Here is a 27,479-nt window from a genome sequence, read left to right as displayed (position 1 = left end):
AAAACATGAAGGAACAGGCGAAACACATTTTATTTTAATGGGATTCAAATTAAACGGTCAAGCATTTCAGAAAATTATTATGATTAAACAAAACATAACCATAAAGAAATTAATGATGGTTGTTGTTCAGTCATCAGTCATTTCTTTTTTTTTTTTTTTTTAAATAATATTTCACAAATTCTGCTAGGGTATGTAAACTTATGAGGACAACTGTACATATATGCAGTCATATGTACCCCTTGTCATATTGGAATGAAAGTGTAGGCTACACCTTTTTTATAACCACTAGGTGGCAGTGGCATATTAGAATGAAAATGTACACCTTTCTCATAACCTCTAGGTGGCGGTGACATTTTGGAATGAAAGTGTACACCTTTTTCATAACCTCTAGGTGGCGGTGGCATTTTGGAATGAACGTGTACAGCTTTTTCATAACCACTAGATGGCGGCATACATTTATCAAATGTGAAAGTTTTTTTCCATTTGCCCCTATACCTATGTATAATGCGCACTATTGACCTTTGACCATTTTTTTGGGGGGGGAATGCACATTATACGCGAGAAATTATGGTAATTTAAAAAAACAGGCCCGTGGGCTACTTATATGGCTCTTGGGGGCCCGTGGGCACCATATTGATGACCTCTACTTTAAATGGAACAGCGTGTGTTGGTTGTGGCAAGTGACTCAGCTGACAGTAACGTAGCGGGGTCAGCTGAAGTCAATAAGAATCTAATATGGTCACACCGCTGACTTTATGCTGCGTCAATACGACGTGACATTAACCGGATATCGCTCTCTTCTGGCGTGTCGTCAGGTCAGCTGTTATAGTCGTTTGTCTTCACCTTTGGCTTAGATGCAGAGCACCAGCGTGCCACTTCAGTCCAGAAAGAGGAAACGTGATGTGTCCAACGTGGACAACGAGGTGGGAGAAAGGATTGGGAAAATCCCCAGATGCACTGTGGTGAGTGTGTGTGTGTGTGTCACAAGGTTTCATGTCTTACTAATTTTATGGGCATTGCACAAAAGAGTAAGCGGGCATTGGGCGTCCTTGGTAATTAAAAAGTGTTCATGATGCATTACTTGAACTGCACCTGAAGAAATAAATCACCCACCACAAAAAATAAATAAATACACACACAATAATGTGGAAATTCTCATTTATTTCAATTGTTCAATCAGTGAATCTCATTATCTAGATTGAACAGTGAAATATTTCAGACTAACATCATGACATTTGAATATTACACAAGAAATACTTAAAATGATTAAGACTTTAGAAATTAGCATAGAATGCATTGAGTGAATCTATGTAAGTCTTACTTTTTTTACCAAAATATGTGAACGTATCCCCGATATTCAAATTTATTAAGATGCACCTGTGTATGTACTGTATACACTATATATTATTAATTATTTATATATAGTTATAGAATAGTACCTCAATTTACAAGTGACCCGACTGAATATTTTTAGAGATACTTTTGTCTTGACTTGCAACCAAAAATTTGAGTTACAAGGCAGGGTTATAGTAGTTTTGTATTTTCCATTACAGTTCATTTTTATTTGTTGACTTTCTTTCCCCAGATTCTGTTTTAATTAGTTTTTAGAGTAGGTTTGTTCGTTCTTATTACTTTTAATTTTTTCAAAAATCCTTCGTTTTAGTTTAGTTTTTATTAGTTTCAGTAATAATTTTAGTTTTTTATACAGGGTATTTGTTGAGTGTGAGTGCCAAAGAAAAAGTCAACAAAAACAATACAATTTAAAAAAAATGTATTAACTTACTAATAGATGAACAACCGTTTACAAATGAAATGCAGGTACTGTATAACAGTCCACAAAATTTGAAGTGCTGTAAGTGCAATGCACTGCTTCTAAGGTTAGAGTAGATGGATCACAACATACATAAAAGCATTCATGAGACACGTGCTGTAGTATGACCTATGAACCTTCAAACTAATTTGGACACTAGCAGTAGCAACACATACAGTTAGAGCATACAAACAACAATGCTCACAGGCATTTATTCTTTATCCTCTGCAAAAATGTACTACTAGTACAGGCTCTTGAGCACTATTTAACCTCACATGCTGTGTGCGGGGCTCCTTCAGGGGTTGAAGCACCCTGCGCCTTTCGCTGATGAGCTGGTGCCAGCTAATGCGCAACCCTACGAGAGGGTCAGCATGGAGGAGGCCAAACGGGGAACACGGCGTGAGTCATACCATCATTGATCATTCTTTCCACGTTGTCGTTTCATTGCATGTCAACAGAATTAATCATCGATGCTTTTTCTTTCAATTTAGTGGAAAGGCCGGTGCGGGTGTATGCTGATGGAATCTTTGACGTTTTCCACTCAGGACATGCAAGGGCTCTTATGCAGGCCAAAGGCCTCTTCCCAAATACGCACCTCATAGTCGGAGGTAAGTGATTGTATGTACAATCCACAACATTAGGCAGCCCTGCACAATTCAATGAGTTACAATACAAAAGAATTGCCTTTACAAAGATAATAATGCTCTGTTTTGATTGACATTGTCAGGGAGGTACAGTGGTGCCTCGAGATACAAGTGACCCGACTTACATTAGTTAAGTTTTTCCAGGTACGAGCTGTCATTCGAGCAAAATATTTTCTTCTTTTTTCCACAACAAGCCGTGGTTTGGCAGATTGTGAACAATTCTTCAAAAAGAGGCTTCAAGCTGTTTACTGCAATGCCCAGTTGACATTTCCTGTCAAACAAAACATAAATCCAAGAAAAATACACGGCATATATTTAAAACAACCACATACAGTGCCGTGAAAAATTATTGATGAGCCTTATGTTCTTTTTGGTCAGCAGTGGTTTTTCCCTCGGAACTCTGCCATGGATGCAATTTTTTCCCAGTTTTTTCTTTATTGTTGTGTCATGAACACTGACTTTAACTGAGGCAAGGGAGGCCTGCAGTTCGTTAGAAGTTGTCCTGAGTTCCTTTGTGGTCTCCTAGATGAGTCATTGCTAAGCGTTTTTTTCCCCCTTTGTTTTTAAATGCTTCCAATCATGTAAAGCGCATTGAGTTACCTTGTGTATGTAATGCGCTATATAAATAGATTTGCTTTGCTACTCGGAAGTAGTGACTGTATTTCCAGTTGAAGTATGCCAATCCCTCGTCAGAGTTGTCAGCGTCCATTGTGTTTGTGCCGCTGGCTGCTTGGGTACATGTGAGTTGACTATGTGTGGAAAACGTGCAACACGTCACGTGACGTCATTGCCATGGCTCCGTTGATAAATATTTCGCCTTTTTTCGATATTGTACTTAGTCGTTGTGTGCATTTTAGTTACGGATAGTTAAGAATATAGTGTGTTTTGTCTGTTTTATTAGTCATTACTAAAACAAAGGCTGAAAATTGGTCTTCACTTATAACATGCACCGTGACTGAAGCAAGTGTCCTGGTTATTGACTTGCCTCATGTTCCCAAGCACAGCAGTTTGTTCATGATAAATATCTGTTGCCTGACGATAAATAGGATAGTATGCAAAAACATATTAAATTCTGGTTCTCGTGAACAAAAAAGTAACTATTGGCAGCTAAATCAAAGTAACTGTAATCTGACTACTCTAATATAAAAAGTAACGCGTTCGATTACTTATGATTTCACTGGACCACATTTTGGGAGTAACGTGTTACTTTGTCATGCGTTACTGACATCACTGGATACGATTGTTTTGAGTTATTAGTGTGGTCACGAAGCAAATTAAACTCATAAGGCCCCACTGTACTATGAATTTCCCTTGTCGTTGAATAAAGTACGGTATCTATCCATTGTACATAATACTGAAATATATGGCCCAGTTTCATTTAATGTTGCAAAAACAATGTTAAGAAATTGTGATTCACAAATACATAAACACGGGTGAGTAGTCATCAAAATAAAAAATAACAAAATGTTCTTGTGTTCGCTGAGAAATGGATTTAAAGCTTACTTTTCAAAGCCAGCATACTCATTTCATCATCATAATCGTAGGGTGGGTTTTTCATATCTATTATTCCTGTTCCAAGTGTGCAGTGATGACCTGACGCACAAGTTCAAGGGCTTCACGGTCATGAATGAAGACGAACGCTACGACGCCATCCGACATTGTCGCTACGTGGACGAAGTGGTGCGGAACGCTCCTTGGACGTTAACGCCTGAGTTCCTCACCAAGCACCGCGTGAGTGGATGAGAGGACCTACAAACCTGTCGCCTTGTTGTTTTGTATATTGTTTTTATGTCTGAATCTCACTTTTGTTTATTTGTCCAGATTGACTTTGTGGCCCATGATGACATCCCATACTCCTCGGCAGGCAGTGACGACATATATAAGCACATTAAGGAAGCAGGTAAACAGCCCATCCATCCATCCATCCATTTTCTATAGGGTGTGTCCTCATTAGGTTCGCGGGTGAGCTGAAGTATACCCCAGCTGATCTTTGGGTACACCCCGTGGACTGGTCGCTAGCCAATCGCAGAGAACATATACACCCAAAAAATACATACATTTTGCTCTCAATCACACCTAAAGACAATTTAGAGTACACTTTAAACACATTGTAAATTTAGTTGAACACACACAAATTGCAAGCATAAAATGTATAGCAAATATTGTACATGTTGTAGTATCTGTGTGTTAAGAATGTGCTTTTAAGAGGCGGGGCCTAGTGGGGTCATGTGTGACATCGGTGAGTCTGCTTGAGTGTCGCGGTGTGAGCTGTGGATGACAGTAGCTCTTGCATGACTTGTGTTTTACTGTTCTCCCAGCGTTCAATAAATATCTCAAAATTGCATCGGCAATTGTGGCCCTCCTTTCCCTCATGCAAGGGCATTACAGTATTTAAGAAATAGTTAAAACCCATAAAAACGATCACTGTAAACCGCATATTTCCACGATAGACAATGAGCTACGTTCCACAAAAAAAATCTGCAATGTAGCGGGGCACCACTGTACAGTGAACCCCCATCTAATCGCGACATTTCTAAATTTGCATATTTGCAGATTTTGTTTTAGAATGTATCCTCTGTTATCTGCTGAAACTCATCTACTCACTGTTTTTGTGCTCGGGCACAAGCGATAAATTTATTTGGCGCCATCTGGTGACATCTTGGTGTTGTTGTGTTCTTTCTATTTAGTGGAAAGGCCGGTGCGGTTGTATGCTGATGGGTGTTGAAATCATCGATAGTGTTTTCTCGTCTGCATTTGACATGTCCTGCTTTGTTGGCGGTCCTTAAATACACCTCGGGCACTGTCAAAAGTAAAAGTGAAAGTATGTTTTTGCTTCTCTCTCGATGCAGCTACTAAAATTTGACTTAATTCCCCTAACATTAATTGTGTGTAAATGCCAAAAAGTGGTGTTATTGACTTCATACCGTTTTCCTTTGCCCGTGTGTGATGTCGCATCAGTTTGTTCTAGTGTGTTATTTAAGTTAGTATGCTAGCTAATACAATTGCTAAGCCTCATGTGAAGCGTTTTTTTTTGTGTGAATAATTTTACTGCTCAGTACTGTTGTTTATGTAACATGGGCTCATGATTGTGTACATGCTAGATTTATGGTGTTGATGCTTGATGGTCCTGTCCGCTATGAGTATGTTGCTGCCATCTTGTGGCATCTATACACAATTACATAAAAATGGTTTATACATGTTAATTTTACCTTTGGCGCTCTAGTGGAAGAGCATTTAATTGTTCTGCCTGTCCCTATACATTGCTGCCATATATAAAAAAAAAAAATAAATAAATAAAATCATATTTGGACCAATTAAGTGAAATTTGGTAATTTCCTGCTTCACACGTGATAATCCCTCAGTGGTTGGGAATCACTGGTATACAGAATTGTAAACAGCTGGAAGAGTCTTGACATGCTGTGATGTCTTTGCTGCGTGCAGGGATGTTTGCTCCCACCCAGCGGACAGAAGGCATCTCCACCTCCGACATCATCACGCGCATCGTCCGTGACTACGACCTGTACGTCAGGCGCAACCTACAGAGGGGTTACACGGCCAAGGAGCTCAACGTCAGCTTCATCAACGTAAGAAAACGCTCGTCACATTCAAATCTCGCGCGAGGAAGAGCGGTTGCCTGACGTGATCGTGTCGCGGATTCGTCGCCGTTCTCCAGGAGAAGAAGTACCACCTGCAGGAGCGTGTGGACAAGGTGAAGAGGAAGGTACGAGACGTGGAGGAGAAGAGCAAAGAGTTCGTCCTAAAGGTGGAGGAGAAAAGCATCGACCTCATCCAGAAGTGGGAGGAGAAGTCCCGGGAGTTCATCGGCAACTTCTTGCAGATGTTTGGGCCCGAGGGAGCTCTGGTGAGGATGTCTTGTGTTCTTTTTGCTGACACGGCACGAAAAACACATCAGTATTCAGTGTCATAATGGAAGCCAGCTGCTGTGACTAAAAAAATGGAAAGGTCATCTTCTTTCACATAAGCCTCTTTTTCACAGAGATCCAGTATTTGAAGATGCAGCTTAAGTTTTTTTTTTTTTTTTTTTTTTTTTTGCCACAACTCTGCATGTTTACACAGCAACACCTCATCCCACAATCAGATTTTTATGTTCTCTGGTGTGGCAAACACAATATTTGTCAGACAGCAACAATTGAGCTCAGAACGAGAGAAGTTAGTGTCGAGTGGCGGGCTGGAACAATTAATCGAATAACTTGAATAATTCGATTACAAAAAAGGTTGAAGCAAAATCTCTACCAAGAAGCTTGGATCATTTTTTCCTACAGGCTAATGTTACTGTAGTTAACAGCCCGCCAACTCTACACTTCATTTGTCACGTCATTCGACGACACCCACGTCACTCACCAGGCCCTGCTGTTCAAAGCCATACACACTCAAAGTCAAAGAAACTATAGCAGAACATGAGGATGGTGACCCCAAGTGAACAAAAATAATATCTGCAACTCACGTGCAGTTACTGTGTTTTATAATGGCAAATATTTTTTTGTCTGATTAATTGTTGGGATGATCGGCAAAATACTGGATTCTAAAAATATTCGATAGCTTCATGCCCAGCTGTTTGGTGTTTTTCGGGCATTTTCTACAACGCAATAAGATTTTGCATTTCAAGATATCGCTAACGCCCTGTATTGATAGGAAAGCAGTACAGTACATGGTTTCAATGTAGTAGTAAACAAAAGCTTTGCATGTTGGGGGGTGCTTAGTTTAGCCTAGGTTAGTGGAAGTGATAAAAGTTATTTATGTAAAATGAGTTTGAAATGAAAAAAGTGTTTTGTTGTATCATAATTTGTGGCATGTATACAGTTTGAACTGTTAGTACAGTGGACTTCCGAGTTTCATTTGTTGTGTGTGTGTGTGTGTGTGTGTGAACAGAAGCATATGCTGAAGGAGGGCAAAGGCCGCATGCTACAGGCCATCAGCCCTCGCCAAAGCCCCAGCAGCAGTCCGGCCCGCGAGGAGCGCTCACCCTCTCCCACCTTCCGCCTGCCCTTCTTCAACAAGAGCTCCCCGCCCCCCTCACCTCACCACAGCGGCGCGCGGGGGGGCGGATACCTCGTCAGCGAGGACGACGATGACGAAGATGAAGACGACGACAATTAGAGTGGTCATTTTTAATTTGTTCTCTTTTTTTTCACTCTAGCAGCAGATTCTGTTGCTTTTGTTGCTGTCGGAATTTTAGCACTTGTCACCTGTTTATATCCTTATTTTTGTGCACCAATTTGTCACACGTTCTTAGTAAGTTGAGTGGGATTTCAAAAGGGTGGACAATTTCCAGTAAATTTCCATGGGAAGTAAAACGGGACATTTGGAAACATTTAGAACTGGAAACTTTCCACAGGAAATAACTAGGAATTTATGGTAATTTCATGGAAATGTATCACATTCAAGTGTGTGTATATATAAAAACAAAAATTGGGGGGCTAAGTAGGGGAAGTTAAGATGGGGAATTTTGGATTCAAGCATAAATATATATTTTTTTGTCTTTAAGCAGACATCCATGTGAATTAAGTAGCTCTACTCGCGCACATGCGAGGGCATCACTGTACCTTAACTGCACCAGTTTTTTTCCTCCACTTTGCAATTCCCTAGTAAGAGCAAACCTTAGCAAAAGTTTTGAATTCCTTATTTATTCCCATTAATTCCCATGGAACATTTCTATGATTTTTATGGCTGGGGGGAAGAAATCAATTTACTTTGCTATATCAACTTCAAAAATAGGCCAACACAAAATTTCTGCCTCCATGCTCTAAAAAAAAAAAAAAAAAAAAAAAAAAAGTTCCGCCCAGAACCGTGTTTGCGCTGCAGCAACTCATGTCTCACACAGACATTCGTTGCAGACGGACACAATGTAGCCAACATTGTGTCCGTATATCATCATATACAATGATAAACTTTGCCAAAAATGACAAAGGAGCATCTGTAAGTAATTACTTTTTTTTTAAAACAACATATATAACATAAGGGTGAGCTGAATGGCGTCAGCATTAGTTTTTGTTAACTAAAATGGTAATCGCGATTGCTAACCATTTAGCATTTTGCTGTCTCAAGTTCTGTACACCAAATTTATACCATACACTCAGTACCAGAGGTCGGGTGTAAGGCGTTACATTTACTCGAGTAACATTATAAACTGTACTTGTCAGAGTACTTTAAATGTACTGTACTTTTACTTTACTCATGCCGTTCGCTACTTCTTATTAGTCCATTGTTCCGTGTGCCCGTCTATTTTTATACTCCATCTTTGACTTCTACATAGGCGCCTATTGCGCCAATCCAACGTGATCACTGTCATTTGACTCCAATTCGTCAATCAGACGGCACAAGGCAGTCACATGACCACGCACACACCTTCGCGAACCGATCAAAATGACTCAATTTGTGGTAGAAAAAAAAAAACGGTTACGAGAGTGTGTTTACTTTACAGACTCAAAAAAAAAAAAAAAACAGCTTTGTCATGTCGCTCTTACATTGTGACTGCCCAAACTTGGATATTTCAGCCCACTTCTAACTTGAGAAAACACCTTGCGATAAGTTGCAGATGTTTCTTTTGTTGTTTTGGCAGTGGATATGGCAACATTATCCCTAGCCTATGGTGTCGCACATGAACACGCACACACAATCACAAAGTCTGGTCAGCAAAGAGCTTCTTCATGAAGTCATTGAAGTGAATAAAGCAAATCATGTTTCTGTAGGGCCCAATGCATGTGTTGGTTTTTGGGCAGTTAAAAATCGAAATGGTGGCAGGTGTGTGTCGACTCCCATATATTATTGTTTTTGTCTTTTATTTGATATTCATGCTCTGATTTGAAAAACAAAATCAGAAGTTACAAGTTGGTTTACTTGAGTAGTTTTTTCATTGAGTACTTTCTTACTCAAATATTTGGATGACTACTTTTTACTTGAGTCATATTCTAAAGTAACAGTACTCTTACTTGAGTACAATATTTGGCTAGTCTACCCACCTCTGCTCAGTACCAATATATGCAATTTAAGGGTTGAAGTCCATCCCTTATAAATGGGTACAAAATGCATGTTAGTAGTAAAAAAAAAAAGTTTTTATTTATTTTTTTTTTAGTTATGGGGGGCATTATTATTTATTTGATCAATAATTAATCGATTCTAGAAAGATTTGATAGTGACAGCCCACATTTTGCAAACCTATTCATTATGTTGACTTTATTAACTCACTTTTAGGCTTTTTTGTTTTGTTTTGCAGGTATTTACATCTATCTGTGAAGGCACAGTCCCAATTTTAATTGCGATAATGACAGACGTTGTCCATGCAGTTTTACAACTCTGCTTTTTGTTCTCAAGCTAAATTTCTGGAAATAAAACCTTGGCATATTCGGCAAAACTGGGCACTAGTCTGCGTGTTATACTACTAGTATACTCCTAGCGAGTATGCCAAAGTTGTCCTACTAGTGAGGACAAAGCGTACTCGTACGTGAACCTTAAAATGGATATCAATTATATAGAATAAATGCACAAACAGCTTTCCATCGTATTCATATTAGGAAATATTAAACTAATACCCACCTGTTTAAAAAACACTTACGATTGTTGTCTCCTGTAAAGAATTAATTTCTCCTTCTGATCAAGAACAGAGACATTGTTTCAGATACTTTAAATATTTGAGCGTGTCGTGTCTCGTGTACTAAAATTAAGTGTTTTCATGGTCCTGTGGAGGGAAAAACCCCAGTCTACACTAACTGGTCATAACTTTAGGCGCACCTGCTCATCTGATGTGATCCAGTATGAGAGCTGCACCAAAAACTTAAATTAGTAGTCTCGATAGATTGTGCACGTGTATCTAGTGTTGTGTCTGATCTATTCCCCAAAGCAACTGTCTCAATTGTAATAAATAGAGATCACATTTGCTATTGGAATAATCACTTGGCTAATGTGGGGATGTCTTTTGGATGGAAAGTGTTTCGTCATCACAGTGTGGCGACTAATGTCAACAACAACTCCAGCGGCCAGTTGTGTATTGGCCACCACTACGATACTAGTGTTTTGAAGTGTATTTTAATTTTCATTTGTTTTACTGTTTGGGGGTCATTGAGTCCCTCTTTGTAGGAGTTGGAAGATGGGATAAAAGTATTAAATGTGTCGGCCAAAGTACGTGTGACAGTGTGCCCAATCATTTGGTCTAAGAGTGAGTTGAAATCTATTTATGGTCAAATGAGAATCCTTATTTAGCCGTGCTCACAATACGCGTCATACAAGCAGCTTGCAATTCACAAATAACTTGAATTTGACATATATATACAGCACTTTTCAAAAGTTTGGGGGTTACTCACAAGTTCTTATTTTTCAAAGAAAAAGACAGTTGTACCCCATTAACAAATTTAAGAGCACGGGCGGGCAATGTTTTGAGCTCAAGTGCTACATTTGATTTTGAAAACAGATGGGCCAGGTCATTCCTGGATGAGGTTTCAAAGCAAAACAAAAGAACTGTCAAAATGTATATTTAAGATTTGTAAAATATTTTGTTTGAATAAAACAATTCTGATTTTAAAAAATCATAATCAATTTCAGATATTATTTACCCAAATATTTAATTTAAAACATGGAAAATGGTTTCAATGTCTACATTGTTAGCCGAATGGCATAATTACCAATGTCAGTTTTGATTTTTTTTTGGAAAACAAGTGAAACAAACAAGAGTCCAGTATCCTCGAATCAATGTTTGTGGATCACCATCGCCCGGATGACGGAGAATCTACACAGACAGAAAGAAAAAATAAATACATAAACACATGGGCATTTTTATATTGACAGTGAAAAATGGCTAAAGCAAATATACTATTCGGCTAATGATATACATTGCTTATTTGACTTGTGTAATATTTTATTTACAATAACATTTTAACTGAATAAGCAATAATTTAACATTTCATAATTAACCTTCGATATAATTAACAGATGAAAATGGTTAGTTTCGCTACAATTATTTTACTATTTTACTGATGCTTAGCATTGTAGTTACAGCAAATTATAACCATTTATTTCCAAAGTTAATTATAATGAATTAATCCATTGTTTATCTTTAGTAAACTGAAAACAATGTTAAATGTGGTATGTCCCTGATGAAAATATTTCCTACTTAAAAATAAATAAATGAACAATTATTAAAATAAATTTATACGTTTTTATTAACCAACTTTAGGAAGAAAAATGGAAAAATAAATACAACAAATTAGAACTGATAAAATATAAATAGTCGGCGGTCCGAATTGAGAAATACAACAAGCCTACCCCTATTTCCTATTATCTTCATTAAAAACAACAAAAAATGAACTTTGTAAAATAAAAAATACGACAATTTCTAAGCGGACCCATATTTTTGTACGATAGTGTAAACCTAAAATGAATGGTAAGCTTTTCTACATGCAATCCTTATTATTTAGTGCAGACATAGTGCAACCTGAACGCGGTCTCTCTCGGCCAAATGTTATTTGACCTTCAAAGGCCACTGTACTCCAGAATGGCTATGCAAACTATTAGCTGCGAGAGAATTTGCGACACAATATAAACCAACCATACATAGTAGCGCGTTTCAAATCTGGATTCTGAACCAGTGGTTTCCGTCTTCTTACTCACTAAACAAATGATAACGAATGACGCTGAAAAAGGATCAATTTGTTTACGAACGGAAGCGTTTATTGCGGCGCATTTTGAGAGTTGTAGTTTTAGCCATGCGTCCATTATAGTACAGTAGCACAATGCACTGCACCTAGTGCCCCGAATAATTGCATCAAATTCCCTGATGGTGACTGTTACAAAATTATAAAATACATTGTTATATTTACAGTAATACTATCACCGGTGCTTTTAAATGATTAAGGAGCATAACGTACAGTTTATGTAATATCCAGGAATTCAATAATCGAGGCAACCAAATTTGTTAAAAAAAATATATATATATATATATATATATATATATAATATAATATATATGAGTCTTTTGGATACATCGTCAGATTTTATTGGACAGAACGGTCACCAGGGCTACAAATATGAAGCAAACAGTGGAAAGGTAACCACCAGGGGGAGACCTCACCTCTAAACCACACTGCAGGGAAGGCCCGATTTCCCCAACACAACTTTCTTTCGAGAAAGTGTTCCATCTAACACTGGAAGAAGTTTGTCTTAGTGCTTTCGATACATTTAGTAAGATTTGTTTTCCTTTTTAAAGTAAAAAGTAAAAAAAAAAAAAAAAAGGGTGGTGGGGGGGGGTCAACAGCTAACTTAGCTCATCAAGCCTGTCTTGAATGTCCTCTTCTTCCTCACTGAATGCAGAATGACAAAAGTAGCAATTTAAACCGTCGTTGAGGTGGTCAACAATACAGGGGCAATTAATTATTTGAAGGGTGGACTACTCATACACAAGAACAATACCAAGGTTCATGTGAACCCACAACATCTACATGTCATCTTACCAGAGAGAATTCTCAAGTTAAAGTGGTGCGGGACTAATCTCTCTCGAGTCTATTTAGAGAGTGGAGAACAATAACACTGAATGAACACAACAGAGCCCCCTTGGTGCACCTGCGATCACCCCTGCTTTACTCATCACTACGAGATATACGATACAATAGTTCACAATTTTCATATATCTGTGCATTATGCCATATTTATTTTTGTTTTAAATGATGTAAAGTCAATCTCCAACACCTAGTTAGGAGGGGGTATATGAGAGGAGCTCTAAGAATAAATGGGAGAGGAGACAGAGGAACTGAGAAATTCAGTAAGAGGATGGATGGGGTGGCTGCGCGCAGGGGGGGTGACGTTCCATTTCAGCAGCGAGTCTCGTAGATGCCCGAGCGGCCGATGTAGCGCACCCATTTGATCACGTCGTGGTCACTGTAGTTGAGCTTGGACTCGAACACCTTCAAGTAGCGCACCTTGAGGCCAGACGGGGCAAACGGGACCTAAGGAGAGACCGGGGGGAAGAGACTGAGTCAGGGGGTGCTCAAGCAATAATGTGTGTGTGTGTTAGGGGTTGAACTAACTAGTCGACTCGTTTTCGTTGCCACTCCACAATGACAGAGCTCGAAATCGACAATCATGTGTTTTGGTATTAACAACATGGACACCTCAGCGAAATCAACAGGTATTTTGCTAACTTTATGCAGCACGGTCACTTGCAAAAAAAAAACAAGTGTATCCTCAAACATACTGTAGCAGTGCCTTTGAGAGAGTTTAATTTCATCCGTGACCATGGTCATAACTCAAAACATTTGTATCTCAAAACATCATTCCCCTTTGAAATATATACAGCGGGTACCGAAAGTTTTCAGACCCCCTTAAATTTTTCACTTTGTTATATTGCAGCCATTTATTAAAATGCTTTAAATTATTTTTTCCCCCTCAACGTACACACAACACCCCATATTGACAGAAAAAAAACGTAATTGTTGAAATGTTTGCTGATTTATTAAAAAAGAAAAACTGAAATATCACATCCATAATAAGTATTCAGACCCTTTGCTGTGACACATTTAACTCAGGTGCTGTCCATTTCTTCTGGTCATCCTTGAGATAGTTCGACACCTTCATTGGAGTCCAGCTGTGTTTGATTATACTGATTGGCCTTGATAAAGAAAGCCACACCCCTATCTAAAGAAGACCTTACAGCTCACAGTGCAAATGAGAATCATGAAGTCAAAAAGAACTGCCTGAAGAGTTCAGAGACAGAATTGTGGCAAGGCACAGATCTGGCCAAGGTTACAAAAAAAATTCTGCTGCACTTAAGCTTCCTAAGAGTACAGTGGACTTCATAATTCTGAAATGGAAGACGTTTGGGACGATCAGAACCCTTCCTAGAGCTGGCCGTCCGACTAAACTGAACAATCGGGCGGAGAAGAGCCTTGGTGAGAGAGGTAAAGAAGAACCCAAAGATCACTATGGCTGAGCTCCAGAGATGCAGTCGGAAGATGGGAAAACGTTCTAGAAAGTCAACCATCACTGCAGCCCTCCACCAGTCGGGGCTTTATGGCAGAGTGGCCCGACAGAGGCCTGTCCTCAGGGCGACACATGAAAGCCCCCATGGAGTTTGCTTTAATTTATAAAAAAAAAAAAAAAAAAAAAAAACACCACCTGAAGGACTCCAAGATGTTGAGAAAAAAAAGATTCTCTGGTCTGATGAGTCCAGAGTGCTCAAGACCTCAGACTGGGCCGAAGGTTCACCTTCAAAAAAGACAATGACCCTAAGCACACAGCTAAAATACCGAAGGAGTGGCTTCAGAACAACTATGTGACTTTTTCAATGCCCCAGCCAGAGCCCTGACTTAAACCCAATTGAGCATCTCTAGAAAGACCTGAAAATGGCTGCCCACCAACGCTCACCATCCAAGCTGACAGAACTGGAGAGGATCTGCAAGGAGGAATGGCAGATGATCCCCAAATCCAGGTGTGAAAACTTGTTGCATCATTCCCAAAAAGGCTCATGGCTGTATTAGCTCAAAAGGGTGCTTCTACTACATACTGAGCAAAGGGTCTGAATACTTATGGCTGTGTGATATTTCCGTTTTTCTTTTTTAATAAATCCGCAAAAATTTCAAGAATTCCGTTTTTTTTTCTCCTGTCAATATGGGGTGCTGTGCGGCACAGTGGTCAAATGGTTAGCACATCTGCCTCACAGTTCTGAGGACCGGGATTCAAATCCCGGCCCCGCCTGTGTGGATTTTGCATGTTCTCCCCGTGCCTGGGTGGGTTCTCTGGTTTCCTCCCACATCCCAAAAACATGCAGGGTAGGTTAATTGAAGACTCTAAATTGCCCGTAGGTGTGAATGTGGGTGTGAGTGGTTGTTTGTTTATGTGTGCCCTGCGATTGGCTGGCGACCAGTTCACCGTGTACCCCGCCTTTCGCCCGAAGATAGCTGGGATAGGCTCCAGCACGCCCTCGCGACCCTAGTGAGGATAAGCGGAATGGAAGATGAATGAATGGGGTGCTGTGTGTACATTAATGTGGTAAAACAAATGATTTTAGCAAATGGCTGCAATACAAGTGAAAAATTTAAGGGGGTCTGAAAACTTTCCGGCCCCACTGTGTATGCGTGCATGTATGTATAGATAGATAGATAGATAGATAGCTAGATAGATAGAGAGAACCATAGCAAGTAGTGTCCTTGCAGTTGTGTTACATGGATTAGTGTTACGTCGCCTACAATTTCCGACAGTCTATGAAGGCATCTGATGAGCGAGGGGGGAGAGCATATCTGACAGGGAAAGTGGGTTTGTGTATTAGATTAAAAAACAAATAAAATAATCAGTCACGTTTTCATTTTTTGATTGTCACATTAGGAGGAAACTATAAACAGGCTGCCAGCAAAGGTGACTGACACGGCAATCACAATGTCCAGTCCATTTGTGAGGCTGGTGACTGTGCAGAACATCTCAAATATTACACATGCATGCTGACCTCAAAGTTCATGGAGATGGGGGGTCGAGCCCATTTCTTCTTGTCGTTGGTCGGCAACAGCTCGATCTCAGCGCTGATCTGAGACTCCTTCATTCCAGCCATGCGTTTGATCCTACGCAGGAAAAAAACTAACTTACTTTAAAGCCTGAACAGAGGAGACGCATCTGGTCAAGAGAACAGAGAGCACTTAAAATGTGTGTGTGACTCACTTCCAGACGATGGCGTTCTCACTGGCCTTGTACTTGGCTTTTCCCTTCATGCAAATCACCTGCACCCCACTGGTGTTGAGGGGCGTTGGGATGCGGACCTGAACAAAAAGTAAAATACAGTATGTGCCATGGCTAAATAAACGTTTGGGAAACACTGCAACCTACACACCTGTGTGTATAAATTCTCACCTCAATCTTCTGGGCCAATAGTGATGGTTTGAAGTTGGACTTGATGACCACCTTAACTTCCAGCTTAGTGCGGCCAACCTCACGGACCAGAGGGATGACGCGGAACGGAAGGATGATGTCCTTAGTGGTGCGATACCTGCGAGCGGCAGAGGAGAAGTCACATCAACCCTCATTTCCTCATTGGTGAACTATGAGACAGCCACACAAGGGTCAATTCAATACATTTAAACCTGGGAGCACCTAGTAAGGTATATAATTCTGCAAGAGCTTCGTGTTGAGATGGCTGTTTCAATATACGCCACATGTACTAATGTTATTGTTTGAGACTTAATTTATTAAATGTAGAGAGAGAGAACAAAAATTGTATTATTGAGTTGATCAAACAGTTGCTGTGAATGGGCTATTACAGTGTTTTAGTCGTGATATTTATTGACTGAGAATACTGGGCTTTTTGTTTTTCAAAATGTATTTATGATGTCACCTATAGCCACGAGGAGCAATTCTACTTGAAACATGTTCCTGGCAGGAATTAAAAGACATGCCTTTGCCTCTGTTAGTGGTATATCTAATCATTTGTTTTTATTATGTTTCTATGCTGGTCTGTCAAAAAATGTCTACATGAAACAACTGTCAAACAGTGGGTTCATGGGGGTCCCCACTACCCCCCCACCCAATGCATTTGTCTATCACATTGACCAACTGACCTCATGAGCTCATACTCTCCGTCAGGGGGGATGAAGCTGATGCTGCGCTCCGAGTCGAACTTGCTGAGGCGCACGCACTGGTGGAAGGTGCAGTCGTCGATGGCGATGGACTGCTTCCCGCTGGCAGACACAACAGGATCAGTGTACACAGACGCCATTCATTACAGTTAGCTCTGGTCCTCCAAGATACAAGCACTACACACTGCCTGCTATGAAGTCACGCACACAGACACAACTGCTTGCGCCAAGACATAAACGATGGTAATAGGTTAATGATGTTAAACCACAGCCGCTGTTAGGTGTTGGAGTGGAAGGTTTTGAGTCGAGCAGGGAGCTATGTGGGGCTCAAAAACAAACCAAATGTTTAAACGAGGAGGAAACAACCACCAGGCAGCAGAGGCATTGATAAGGTGTTTTTAATTGGTCGTGAGGGAGGGGGCATCAGTGCATGAGATGCATGTATGAGATGTATAGCAATGTTCAGAAGCATTTGTACAGTCACAATTTTTATGATTTTGCAACCAATTTGCAGTTTTTGTACTCTTTCTGAAATTCCCTAAGACGCCGCAAAAGCCCTGTCTAAATAGCAAAAGCAGTACCTCGGTGTCATGGAAGTATGTTAAAGTGATCCAGCTCGACTGAGATACCAGCTTTGTATGTCAGTGAGGAGCGAAGTTTATTCTGGGTTGTTAGCAGAAGATATGCGCATGTGTACGCGCTTTTCAAGTACATTTTTTTCAAAATCTAATAATCTGGGGACTAATGTTGCAAGATGAGTTTGATATTAAACTGTTTTGGGATCATAATTTGTGGTATATTTAAGGTTTACATTTCCACTAGGCATTACTGTAATCAAGACGAAATAGAAGTAGAGATGTTCAGCTTTAATTTTTCAAACTTTTTTTATTTTCAATTCTCCCCCCCCCCCCACACTCTCTTAACATAAATTACATGAAATTAGCTTGCTTTGAAACACGTGACATTGTCTCATACAACTGTGTGAGAATCATCACAACCTTTTATAATGCTGGGCTAATGGTGAGTATGGGTTTTGTTACCATGATTATGGGCAGAACTACATTTTGGCCGTAGTCTAAAAAAGCAAGTACCACCTGCAAAGACCACATGGACATCAATGCTAGCTATTTGTGGACAAGCAATTAAAAAATCATGTTTTCCATAATACGTCCCCTTTAAATTTAAGATGTTTCACAAAATTGACATTTACCATTTAGGAATTACAGCCATTTTATGCAGCACTCCTCCGATTTCAGGGGCTCAAAAGGATTTAAGCAAAGTGACGCAATAGTTTTTTTAAATATCTGGATAACATTTTCAAAAAAGGCAGAAACATGTTAGTCACTGACCCTTTTCTTTATGAATTTGTTTATACAGAATTACAAAAATATGCTCATATCTACAATAACGTCAAAATGTCCAAAAAGTGAGCCGGTCAAGAAAGTTGAACTCATTTAAGTAACTTGGCCATAATTCTTAAATGCGAAATTATATTTTTTGTGAGGGAAAAAAAGCTCTTCACTTCAGTCACAATTGTATTTCAAATCCACTGCAGTGACATAAGACAAAACCATAAAAACTATCCATTACTGTATAAACACTACTGGACCCAAATATATTGTGTTTTATCTGTGTTCCGTGAGTGCATGTGGACACATGTGAGACTCATGAGAGGACTCATGTCAGTACAGTACCTTCCTCCCCCTAAATCACTGAGGTACAGCACATAGAAAAGAAAGACAGGGACAGAGAGAAGAGATTCATCCAAAACAAAACAAAAAGGAAAGGGGAAACAAATAAAAAAGAAATCAAAATAAATAGTACATTTTGTCTTGTTAGAGACCAAACAAGACAACACACAAACGTACAGGGTGGCTCTTCTTTTCTATCAGCGTGTTGAAAAGCAAATGAGGCCAAATGCGAATTTCTGTGCTGCTCACCTCTTCCCAGCATCGTCGGACGCTCCTCCTTTGCCCTGCTTGTCGATGACGATCTTGTCGTTCATGCCGAATTTGCACTCAGGCATTCCGCTCAGGTAGCTCTTCATCACCACTCGGCCCGACACATGAGCACTCAGGACCTGGCCTAAAGAGTCGGTCGCATATGTACTGATCAACAGTTGTCTTCTACTATATCATTTCTGAACTCAGGTGCGTCTGTGTAATCGAATGAAATTAAAACGCCTTTGCAGCAATAACAGTCAAATATGACAATCAAGAATGGCATTTGTAGTGAAAGATGTTTTAATCGATATTTGATTATATCAAGATAGCAAACCTTGTGGTGACATCAGCAGGTTGACGCTCTCCAATACATCCAGGAAGAGTTCATTACGGCGATATTTGATGCCCTCGCGACGCCAGCCAATCTGCCCTGTCACCTGGCTGGTGATTTGAGACTGCTCCTCTTTTGTCTGGAGACAGCAGCACAAGGCTCGTCAGAAACCAACAAAGCTGGCAGACTTGCAAAAAAAGCAAGATGGAAATGAGAGCAGGTGGTTGTGCGCTACAGCTGGCAAGGTGCAGCATGTGTAAGGCAAAGTAGATTACGTGTTTTTTATTACCTGGTGCTGAATCAGGAAACGGTAATCCAGACCAGATGAGGGAAAGAATACATAAAATGGAAGAAATGTTCTTTAAAAATCACACTTGGTAAAGAGAGAACATTGACTTACACAAAAAAACACCTTGTATCACTCATATCACATTCTGATTCAAAACTAATACAATCTTGATATGCCTGACAGTTAATGTTGCATCACAAGCTTGATAAAAAAAAAAAAAAAAAAATTCCTCTAAAAAAAAAAAAAAAAAACCACTTTGTATTAAGTGAATACCTCTATCAAAACTGTGAACATTCACATATTTACGGTTCAGCATTCACTGAGTTTTCTTTAACCTATGCTATGGTATTTGCTGAAATACTCACCTATAATATAATAACAATATTGTTTTGGCACCATCTTCTGGCATCTTGGTACCAAGGAACTATGTTAAATGACATTGAAGAGATTAATTAAGACAAAAGTAGTGCTGTGCTGCTATCCATTGGCATCTTGGTACCAAGGAACTATGTTGAAGTGAGTTGAGGAGCCTTACTTAGACAAACATGTTTTGCCACCCTATGCATGTTTAGTATTGTTACTTGTTCCACTTGTGAAACTAAATGAGGTAAAATACTGGATACTCGCCTGCGTACAACACATTCAAAAATATTTTTAAATTAATAATAAACGTGATCATCAACCTAAAAAAAAATAATTTGTTTGCCCTTTTTATCTAATCTTGTGATTTTTTTAATCTATTACATTAGACATGCAAAAACTAAAGGCATGAAAAGGATGACGAGAAGAAAAGAAAAAAAACATTGTAGGGGGATCTGGGGGGGATCCCCAGGCCCCGCAGAGATTTATTTATTTATTATAAATAGTTGATAAATAAGCAATAATTGAAAAATAAAAGTAGCAAGCGACATTTAGATCATTCTAACGGAGTACAAGTACTGTTAATTCTTAACAGCAGAAGCGACGGAAGTGTTTTTTTTCTGGTCTCATTAACTCCCGTGACTTATCCAAAGCAGGTCACGAGCGCACAGGCGGAACCTCAGGCCGATGCACTCGCATATTAGTCCGCCGCTGAGTAATATTCAGAAATTACATCTTTGTGTGGATGGCGGATGGGTGGATTGGATCTAGCTGCCAGCGTTCAAAACAACCTAAGACGACAGTGACAGCAACCCCCCCCCCCGATTCACATAAATGGCCTATTTTGAGTTCAAAACAGCAAATGTCATCAAACGGTGACTGATTTGCATGTATGATTATATGCATATTTTTTGTCTAGTATTTACATATGTTGCATCAAACATTTGTGTATTATTAATAAAATATTTGCATTTTTTTGTTTACGTATTTGTGCAAATAATTAAATAAGTCTAGATGGCGAATTATGTCTCAATGTTAATGATGCTAATCCTCCCAGTGTATTGTGCTTTTAATCTCTAACAGAATAATGTCCCCATCAACTGATGAGATAACATTTTAAAAGTTCAGAGAGGACACTGACCTGTCCCTTAATGCCCTGCTGAGTGATAAAGGTCTTCAGAGCTCCAGTTTCTGAGTTCTGAGGGTAGCCAAAGTCCAGAATCTCTGCATGAACAAATACAAAATGGAACTACCAATAAGAGATAGGTTTGTTGCTAGAAAGAACAAATAAACTGTACAACAACATGCATCTGACTTGGGTGATTTCTCCTGTACTGGACTTCTTACCGTCGAGCAGCTCGTAGATGAGCACAAAGTTGTTCTTGATGTTCTCCTCACTGATCTTGCCGAAATAGGCCGTCATGACGTCGCACATCTTGTACAGGAACTCGAACACCATGGCGGCGTTGACATTCTGCTTGGTGACAGCTGCCAGCCAGATGTTGGAGCGCTTCACATGGAAGAAGCTCGTGCGGGCGATGTTGGTCACCGGCGAGCGGACCTGCTGCCGCGCGTGGATCACGTTCACGCGGAACGCGTCCACTGCGTTGCGCCTGCAATTTGAGGGAAAGGGAAGAAAAAAAAATATATCTTCTGTCTCTTGTAAGTGGTGGTGTTGACAGAGAAATACTGCAAAAGGGAAGGGACAAATACAAATTTCGAGCGACAGGTTAAGACAACAGCACCTGTCAATATAAGACGATCGAAACCAGAAATTACGACAGTAGTTAGTTCAAGACACCTTATAACAGAAAAAGTAGGGTACTAAATTCCTTGTGTAAATACAGTAATCCCCCACTATTCACAGGGGATAGGGACCGAGCCCTGCCGCGAATAATTGACCACCCCACCTAAAAAGGTTTATAATTGCTTTAAAGCTTAAATATAAAACAAACTATGATTCCAAAAAACACTTTAACTCATCTGACAATATTACCCTTAAAGTTGCTGCAGTAGGCTTTTGCTTTCTAGTAGAAGCCTGCAGGTTTTATGCTAACACGGAGTTGTCGAAGGCAGTTCCAACTGGACCTGGGGCCTTAGACAAGGTGGAGGGAATTATTAAGTTCCAAATACCAGTTCTGCTAGAAAAGAGAAAAATGGCAGCAAAAGCCTATTAGAACAACTGAATTTTAAATAACAGAAGGTGTCTGCTGACTCCTATTTGTTTGAAGGTAATTGGTTGATTCTGAACACAGCCACATGCTACTTATAAGACGGTGGGCACAGTTATGCAAGCACATTATCTCAGTTGATTATTATTTCCCCCCTTTAAAAGATTTATTTTTTTCCAACTGAGATGTACAGGTTATACACTTAATTACCAGTGGGGAAAAACATTTTTTTAATTATTTATCTTGTCATTTTTTAATATCACAAAAAAACTGGAATTTGAACCGGAGTTTAGACTTTATATTCATGTACTTGCTTGACACCAATTACTGTACCACATTCCTATTAACACAGGGCTTGGCAGCAATTTAAGGTGTTTCTAATTTAAAAAAATAAAATAAATAAATAATATTGAGTGACATGGGAATATGTACCACAGAAAAAAAAATGGCTGAATTTATTAAAAAAGAACCGCAAAAATGTGGGGGAAATACTCTAGAATGGGGAAAAATACTTTCGTGTTGAAATCATGGCAACAGCATCAGAGGGGATACAACAATGTAAACGTCTGACTTTAAATTCTCCATTTTAAAAAATATAGTTAGGGCGTGTGTGGGCTCAAATGATCCATCATATCCCATGCGCAAACTCCATGCTAATGCACTGGTAGCGCTCGTCTGTGTATGTTTTGCTTGGCTCCTTTCCATCAGTCTGTGTTGGTTGGATTCATATCATGGCAGGTGTTTCATGCTGAAGAAATGTTTATGGTGAAATCCACTGGCATGCATGTTCAGGTTGTGTGTGTGGGGGGGGGGCTATTTGGTTTATGGCCATGAGAGGAGAGAGGTGGAGAGGGGAGGTGAGGGGGTGGGTCATGCTTGTTAGGTATGAGTTTCTCTTACCGATTCCTACATGGGCCAATATGGACAGATGAAGGAAAATGGTGAGGAAAAGAAAAGAGGATGAAGAGTTGCAAAAATGCACAGGACACATTTTTGTGCATGATGTACACAGACACATGGTGTTGATCATGATGTCATAATGAGACCATTTCACCAGCATTAAATGGGTCTTGGCACGGTTAGAGCGTCAGCCTCACAGTTCTGAGGACCCGGGTTCAATCCCCGGTCCCGCCTCTGTGGAGTTTGCATGTTCTCCCCGTGCCTGCGTGGGTTTTCTCTGGGCACTCCGGTTTCCTCCCACATCCCAAAAACATGCATTAATTGGAGACTCTAAATTGCCCGTAGGTGTGAATGTGAGTGCGAAGGGTTGTTTGTTTGTATGTGCCCTGCGATTGGCTGGCAACCAGTTCAGGGTGTACCCCGCCTCCTGCCCGATGACAGCTGGGATAGGCTCCAGCACGCCCGCGACCCGAGTGAGGAGAAGCGGCTCAGAAAATTGATGGATGGATGGATAAATGGGTCTTGCAGTAAAGTGTAACCAAATTAGGACGGAGGAGTTAAAAAAAATTAAAAAATAAATCTGCAACTATCCATAATGCTACTTTTCTAAGAAACTGTTGGCTAGTTATGAAGATATGAACTAAATTCTGATTGCCAGTACACTTTCAAAGCTGCTGTTTGTGGGCAGGGAAAACCAACTGTGTCTTCGCTAGATGACCGAAGACCAATCATTAAAGAAGGTTCTTTACAGTACAAACACAAAATGTGTGGTGTTTTTAGTCTATTCATTTATTTCAAACGTATAAACAAGCAGAATACTTGGAAAATTATAATACTGTAAATAGCTTTTTTAAAAAAAAAAATATATATATATATAAATTTTAAAAAGTTGTTAAAGGATAGAAACAAACAGGTAATAAGTTACCCGCTTACACATGCCTGATAATTTACATGCTCGAAAAAGGTATTAAACTTAGTGTTTAAAGAACTGCGTCAGCAGGGAAAACGGTTAAGAATTGGGGCTGCAACTATCGAATAGTTTTAGAATCAGGTATTGTATCAATGATTCCATCTATTAATTGGATAAACATTTATTTTGGGTTGTTCACTTGGGGTTGCCATCCTCACGTTGTACTGTACCATCTGTGACTAAGTGTGTATGGCTTTAAAGTTCCCATATTTTGGCAATGTAGACCTCCATAGAGTGGCTCTCTAACATGGCCTTTATATAAAAGTGTCAATTTCATTTAAAAAAAAACTCCCTGGTTTTGTCATACGAGTGTCCACAAAAGGCCCCTCTGGCAGCTACTCCTATTTGACCCAGTTGTGTATCCGCTTTGTCCATATTTGGCTAACCCCGCTGATTGGTTGCCTCTGTGTAGAAGACCCACTTTTGAGAGCACGCGGGTTTGTTATATTGACAGCGCTGGCTCAGGAGAGGAGAGGTAGGCGGAGATCTTCGCTAGTGACATAGATATGCTCGAGAAATTCTAATGACCTGGAACTCAGGAAGGCGTGCATGGTTTTAATTCATATTTCCCGTGTTTACTGAGGAACCATAGAGCCAATATAACATCCCAAATACTAGAAAAAGTTGGTTTGGTAAAATATGGTACCTTTAAAAAGCAGGGCCTAGTTTGGTGAGTAACATCAGTGGATGACAGTGGAGACTGCAGAGTTGGCGGGCTGTTAAGTGGCTAACTTGTTAACCAGTCTGTGGGTTGAGTAACTTGATGTTGGTTGTAGACATCGGGAGCTCATGTATGAATGTGCTTATTATGCATTTGTTGTTTTTCATTCTTTTACACACGATTTCCAGCTGGTTTGCCACATCACACCAATTTACTTCTACATGGAGTGGTGCGTGCAACTGCAGTAACATTAGTCAACCTAAGCATGTTATGGAAAACACTGGGAGTACAAAGACATTTCTCAACTTTATACAACTAGCAAACTTTGAGGAAGATGTGTCATACTGTACTTACATACCATGACATAAGAGATGTGCCATTACCCATTAGAGAAACATTCACCTGTGTATTACCCATTTACCCATTCAACCCACTTCCATGGGCTGTGTTGTGGAAGGGTGTGGTACGAGCCAACAATTAAACCATCCAGTTAAATCTTTACACATTTCCTGTTCATAGGTGTAATTTTTGGCCAAGGCGTGAAATGGAGGGGACAAAGAAAAAAATTTGAATCCAAATTTTAAATCCAATGGAAAAATCCAACCGACTTACCCTATATCATCTCGGTAGACCCGAGAGATAAGGACCTCCCCCTTGTGGTTGTAGATGAACAATCCTCCGATCATTATGGCTGCTTCTCAGACCCAACAGGCCATGATGAAATCAAACTCAGCCTGACTGACACACACACACACACACACACACACACAGGCAATGAAGGAAGGAAGGAAAGGGGGTGGGTGATGAAGAAGTGAAAGCTTGCGTTAGTGACCATCATTACAGAGAGACATTTGTCCCTATATCCACCATTTCCACACACACTTCTGCAGCTGCACCACTACAGCAAGCCGTTTAAGCATTTATTCGTCATCCTACTGGTGCGCTAAATTGTGCATGTACTAATATGCTGTTTGTCCTCACTAGTAAGACAATTCAGTGCATTAGTAGAATGACTAGAACACACTAGTAGAACAACAAGGGGCATTTTTCCTCCAGGACTGCCTTCCACTACTGGATAACATTTCTTAGTAGAACGACTACACTACACTCATCGAACGTTTATCTATCACGAGCAAGGCAAAACTGTGCACTAGTTGACAACACGCATATATATATATATAAAAAACACCTGTTTCTACTAGTGTGTACAGTAATCAAAGGCAGTAATGGAATAACATCACTAGAAAATCGTCGTCCTTCTACTAGTGCACCCTAGTCATTTTACTAGTGCACATAAATGTCAGCTAGTAGTGGAAAAACAATCACTAGTAAAACAGTTCTACTATTACAACCTGGTGGTTCTACTAGTTTGCTCAATTGTATCATGAGTGAGGACAAAGTGTGGCGGTTATTGCTGCGACTTTCAGCTTGTCCCAGATATTGAATAAACGCTCAAACTGCTTTCAATACACAACTGTGGTGAGACCTATGAAGAAAACAAATGCAATAACTCATTTAAGTTTAGTTCAACATTTCATTTGTGCTACACTACAATAGTCAATATCACCTCAGTGACACCTTGTTTACTTCCACTGCGAGATTAACACCAGATTAGCAAGTATTAAACAGTATTAGTAAACATTGTGGAGCACCATGACACCAACCGGATAGTGGGTACTACTCTTGGCTACTATTACGTGTAAAAGATGCAATGGAATCAACTGAAATACACAGATAACAAAATCTCAACCCGACATGAAAACAAGATTTGCTTCTGTAATTCATTCACATATAAATCGTAGAAGAGAACATGATGTGGGTTACATCTTAAAACCTGATTGAAGATTCCAGACACACACAAAAAAAAGATGAAGGGCATGCTTGGAATTCCTGAAGGACAGAGGCCGTTCAAATAAAAGGCGGCCATAAGCCTAACAACACGACATCATCATATGACGCCCAAATCAAGAAATGTTTGCTTGTAGTACTATGGCAGCGTCCTGACTGAAGAAAACGACGAGGAGCATGTCACGACTCGACATTAATGGTCCCTCTATCGGCCCCAAGTCAAGATGTCTGCTCATTCGGCCCATTTCCTTACGTTCATTAATGTTTCATATCTCTTCTCGTTTCCACGCCGACTGTGGCACTATAGCTGTATTCGCAACATTTGAATAATCGTATCCGTTTAATAAAAGAGCGTAGACCTGACCTTCATCTTCAAAGTGATGGAAGAGAAGAACGCGAGCGTGAGATAGTGTTAGCTGGCTAATTTGTGTTGGGACAGCGGCCAAGCTAGCAGTGGCGGACAGTCACCTACCGTGCCACCATTTCCGGTACCGCGAAAATAAAACTACTAAAAGGACACTGGTCTTGCAATACTCCCGTCTATTATCAAACTACTAAACAAAATTATGAGACACCATTCAAGAATGTACCAATTCACGCTCATTAACTGATAACTGCCCTACGCACAAACGTTTAATTTGAAAGGGGAAAAACCTCCGCAGTTCCGTTACACCTTCGCTCCTCTACGCTAACTTGCTGCCACTAGCAGCGCGGCAGCTAACGTTGCTAACATTAGCACGACCCGAGAATGCCAACTGTTTGATCAGCTATCCCACCGTTTTCACCACTCAAGTCAGCCGTTTCCTTCGACAAGCATATCTCTATGTCTGTCTCGACTGTGTTGAACTTACCCTCGTTCTGTCACGGACGCCACCAGTCAGTCCCCCCCGCTCGGCCTCCACTTCAGGCTCGAAGTAGTGGGTGCCTGGTTCACACCACAGCCGCTAGTTGGGTTCCTTCCTTGTGGTCCACAGCTATGTCAGCTGAC

At 40.1% G+C, this 27,479-nt stretch overlaps 2 protein-coding genes across 2 annotated transcripts in view; one reads left to right on the top strand and one right to left on the bottom strand.

Moving 5' to 3' along the window:
* Positions 1 to 10,921, top strand: part of pcyt1aa (phosphate cytidylyltransferase 1A, choline a) — a 16,414-nt gene extending 5,493 nt beyond the window's left edge. Inside the window, exons 2-9 of the mRNA XM_061693096.1 lie at positions 855 to 962; positions 2,110 to 2,209; positions 2,302 to 2,418; positions 4,034 to 4,185; positions 4,276 to 4,354; positions 5,896 to 6,038; positions 6,128 to 6,316; positions 7,345 to 10,921. Coding sequence (XP_061549080.1) covers positions 855 to 962; positions 2,110 to 2,209; positions 2,302 to 2,418; positions 4,034 to 4,185; positions 4,276 to 4,354; positions 5,896 to 6,038; positions 6,128 to 6,316; positions 7,345 to 7,572 — 1,116 coding nt within the window. The 3' untranslated portion in view covers positions 7,573 to 10,921. The remainder of the gene's footprint in view (positions 1 to 854; positions 963 to 2,109; positions 2,210 to 2,301; positions 2,419 to 4,033; positions 4,186 to 4,275; positions 4,355 to 5,895; positions 6,039 to 6,127; positions 6,317 to 7,344) is intronic.
* LOC133411151 (AP-2 complex subunit mu-A-like) lies at positions 10,400 to 27,479 on the bottom strand. Its single transcript, XM_061693097.1, has 13 exons — positions 27,343 to 27,479; positions 25,256 to 25,377; positions 21,289 to 21,554; positions 21,083 to 21,165; positions 19,582 to 19,587; positions 19,296 to 19,431; positions 18,959 to 19,103; positions 18,713 to 18,730; positions 17,001 to 17,120; positions 16,297 to 16,432; positions 16,108 to 16,205; positions 15,899 to 16,010; positions 10,400 to 13,406 (listed from the first exon to the last, which is right to left on the bottom strand). The coding sequence occupies exons 2-13, from the start codon at positions 25,327 to 25,329 to the stop codon at positions 13,272 to 13,274; spliced, it is 1,329 nt and encodes a 442-aa protein (XP_061549081.1). The 5' UTR covers positions 25,330 to 25,377; positions 27,343 to 27,479; the 3' UTR covers positions 10,400 to 13,271.

The sequence above is a fragment of the Phycodurus eques genome, chromosome 13 (genome assembly GCF_024500275.1).
Source record: "Phycodurus eques isolate BA_2022a chromosome 13, UOR_Pequ_1.1, whole genome shotgun sequence".
NCBI lineage: Eukaryota > Metazoa > Chordata > Actinopteri > Syngnathiformes > Syngnathidae > Phycodurus > Phycodurus eques.
This window is presented reverse-complemented; position numbering and strand designations above follow the sequence as displayed.